The sequence below is a fragment of the Oncorhynchus clarkii genome, unplaced genomic scaffold (genome assembly GCF_045791955.1).
Source record: "Oncorhynchus clarkii lewisi isolate Uvic-CL-2024 unplaced genomic scaffold, UVic_Ocla_1.0 unplaced_contig_1473_pilon_pilon, whole genome shotgun sequence".
Classification (NCBI taxonomy): domain Eukaryota; kingdom Metazoa; phylum Chordata; class Actinopteri; order Salmoniformes; family Salmonidae; genus Oncorhynchus; species Oncorhynchus clarkii.
The window spans coordinates 57,501-60,000 of NW_027258074.1; the positions used below are offsets into that span (position 1 = coordinate 57,501).

General features: G+C 56.3%; 1 protein-coding gene across 1 annotated transcript in view; it reads left to right on the forward strand.

Annotated features, from left to right (window-relative positions):
- Positions 1 to 2,500, forward strand: part of LOC139395224 (ankyrin-2-like) — a gene marked incomplete at its 3' end in the record, with an annotated part of 97,071 nt that overhangs the window by 10,333 nt on the left and 84,238 nt on the right. The window contains exon 7 of the mRNA XM_071142870.1: positions 1,061 to 1,159. Within this exon, the coding sequence (XP_070998971.1) occupies positions 1,061 to 1,159 (99 nt within the window). The remainder of the gene's footprint in view (positions 1 to 1,060; positions 1,160 to 2,500) is intronic.

Here is a 2,500-nt window from a genome sequence, read left to right on the forward strand (position 1 = left end):
CAGGGTCTGTAGTGACGCCTCTAGCGCTGAGATACAATGCCTTAGACCGCTGCGTCACTCGGGAGCGCCACGTATTACAATGTATTGTACCATGTATCTCTCTCCAATGGGCCCTCAGCCGCTCCATGTCTTTGATCTATTCCACAGCTGGCACACCTGATTCAGCTTGTCGACTAGTTGACTACTTGACTAGTTGACTAGTTGACTATGTGGCTAGGTGACTAGGTGACTAGTTGACTAGGTGACTAGTGGACCAGGTGACTAGTGGACTAGTGGACTAGGTGACTAGTTGACTAGTTGACTAGGTGACTAGGTGACTACTTGACTAGGTGACTAGTTGACTAGTGGACTAGGTGACTACTTGACTACTTGACTAGTTGACTAGTTGACTAGGTGACTAGGTGACTACTTGACTAGGTGACTAGTTGACTAGTGGACTAGGTGACTAGGTGACTAGGTGACTACTTGACTACTTGACTACTTGACTACTTGACTTGCTGACTAGGTGACTAGTTGACTAGTGGACTAGGTGACTAGTGGACTAGTTGACTAGTGGACTAGGTGACTAGTGGACTAGGTGACTATGTGACTAGGTGACTAGTTGACTAGTTGACTAGGTGACTAGGTAACTAGTTGACTAGGTGACTAGTTGACTAGTTGACTAGGTGACTAGTTGACAAGGTGACTAGGTAACTAGTTGACTAGGTGACTAGTTGACTAGGTGACTAGGTAACTAGTTGACTAGGTGACTAGTTGACTAGATGACAAGGTGACTAGGTGACTAGTTGACTAGGTGACTTGTTGACAAGTTGACTAGGTGACTAGGTGACTAGTTGACTAGGTGACTAGGTGACTAGTTGACTAGGTGAATCAGGTCTACAACAACATGGTGAACTGGCTCGGGCTCACCGAGGAGGAGGGTTGAGAAGCTCCATCTTTAAGGGTCCACAATGGAAAAATGAGTCATTGACTTTATTGTGTCATCCTATACAAGTTGTTCAAGTGTCTGGACTGTCTGTTGAGAATCTATTCAATCATCCAATCAAATGTATCCATTCAGGTGCGGCTGCCTGCCCTGCACATCGCTGCCCGGAAGGATGACACCAAGGCAGCTGCCCTGCTGCTGCAGAATGACCACAACGCTGATGTTCAGAGCAAGGTACCCCGAGGATGGAGGAGAGTAGAGGAGGGGAGTGGGAGGGAGGGAGGTAGGGAGGTAGGGGGAGGAGAGGGAGGGAGGGGGAGGGGGATGGAGGGAGGGGGAGGGGGATGGAGGGAGGGAGGGGATGGAGGGAGGGAGGGAGGTAGGGGGAGTGGGATGAGGGGAGGGAGGGAGGTAGGGAGAGGGGAGAGGGAGGGAGGGAGGTAGGGAGGTAGGGGGAGGGGGATGGAGGGAGGGGGGGGATAGAGGAAGGTAGGGAGGTGGAGGGGGCGAGAGGAAAACTACAACTCTGATGGACAGAACAAGGTGAGAGGGGGATAGGTGTTGGGAGAGAGGCTCGGGGAGGCTGGGATGGGAGGGGGAGGAAGGAGAGTTGAGAGGGGAGGGAGAGGAAGATTACATTTGTGATGGACAGAACAAGGTGAGGGGGAGAGGTGTTGGGAGGGAGGCTGGGGGAAAAGAGGGGAGGAGGGAGGATGGGGGAAGAGAGGGGAGGAGGGAGGATGGGGGAAGAGAGGGGAGGAGGGAGGATGGAGGAAGAGAGGGGATGGAGGGAGGTTGGGGTAGGAGAGGGGAGTAGGGAGGATGGGGAAGAGAGGGGAGTAGGAAGGATGGGGAAGAGAGGGGAGGAGGGAGGATGGGGGAAGAGAGGGGAGGCGGGAGGATGGGGGAAGAGAGGGGGAGGAGAGAGGATGGTAGAATAGAGGGGAGGAGGGAGGATGGGGGAAGAGAGGGGAGGAGGGAGGATGGAGGAAGAGAGGGGAGGAGGGAGGATGGGGGAGAGAGGGGAGGAGGGAGGATGGGGGAAGAGAGGGGGAGGAGAGAGGATGGTAGAATAGAGGGGAGGAGGGAGGATGGGGGAAGAGAGGGGAGGAGGGAGGATGGGGAAGAGAGGGGAGGAGGGAGGATGGGGGAGAGAGGGGAGGAGGGAGGATGGGGGTAGAGAGGGGAGGAGGGAGGATGGGGGAAGAGAGGGGAGGAGGGAGGATGGGGGAAGAGAGGGGAGGAGGGAGGATGGGGGTAGAGAGGGGAGGAGGGAGGATGGGGGAAGAGAGGGGAGGAGGGAGGATGGGGGTAGAGAGGGGAGGAGGGAGGATGGGGGAGAGAGGGGAGGAGGGAGGATGGGGGAATAGAGGGGGAGGAGAGAGGATGGTAGAATAGAGGGGAGGAGGGAGGATGGGGGAGAGAGGGGAGGAGGGAGGATGGAGGAAGAGAGGGGAGGAGGGAGGATGGGGGAAGAGAGGGGAGGAGGGAGGATGGGGGAAGAGAGGGGAGGAGGGAGGATGGGGGTAGAGAGGGGAGGAGGGAGGATGGGGGAAGAGAGGGGAGGAGGGAGGA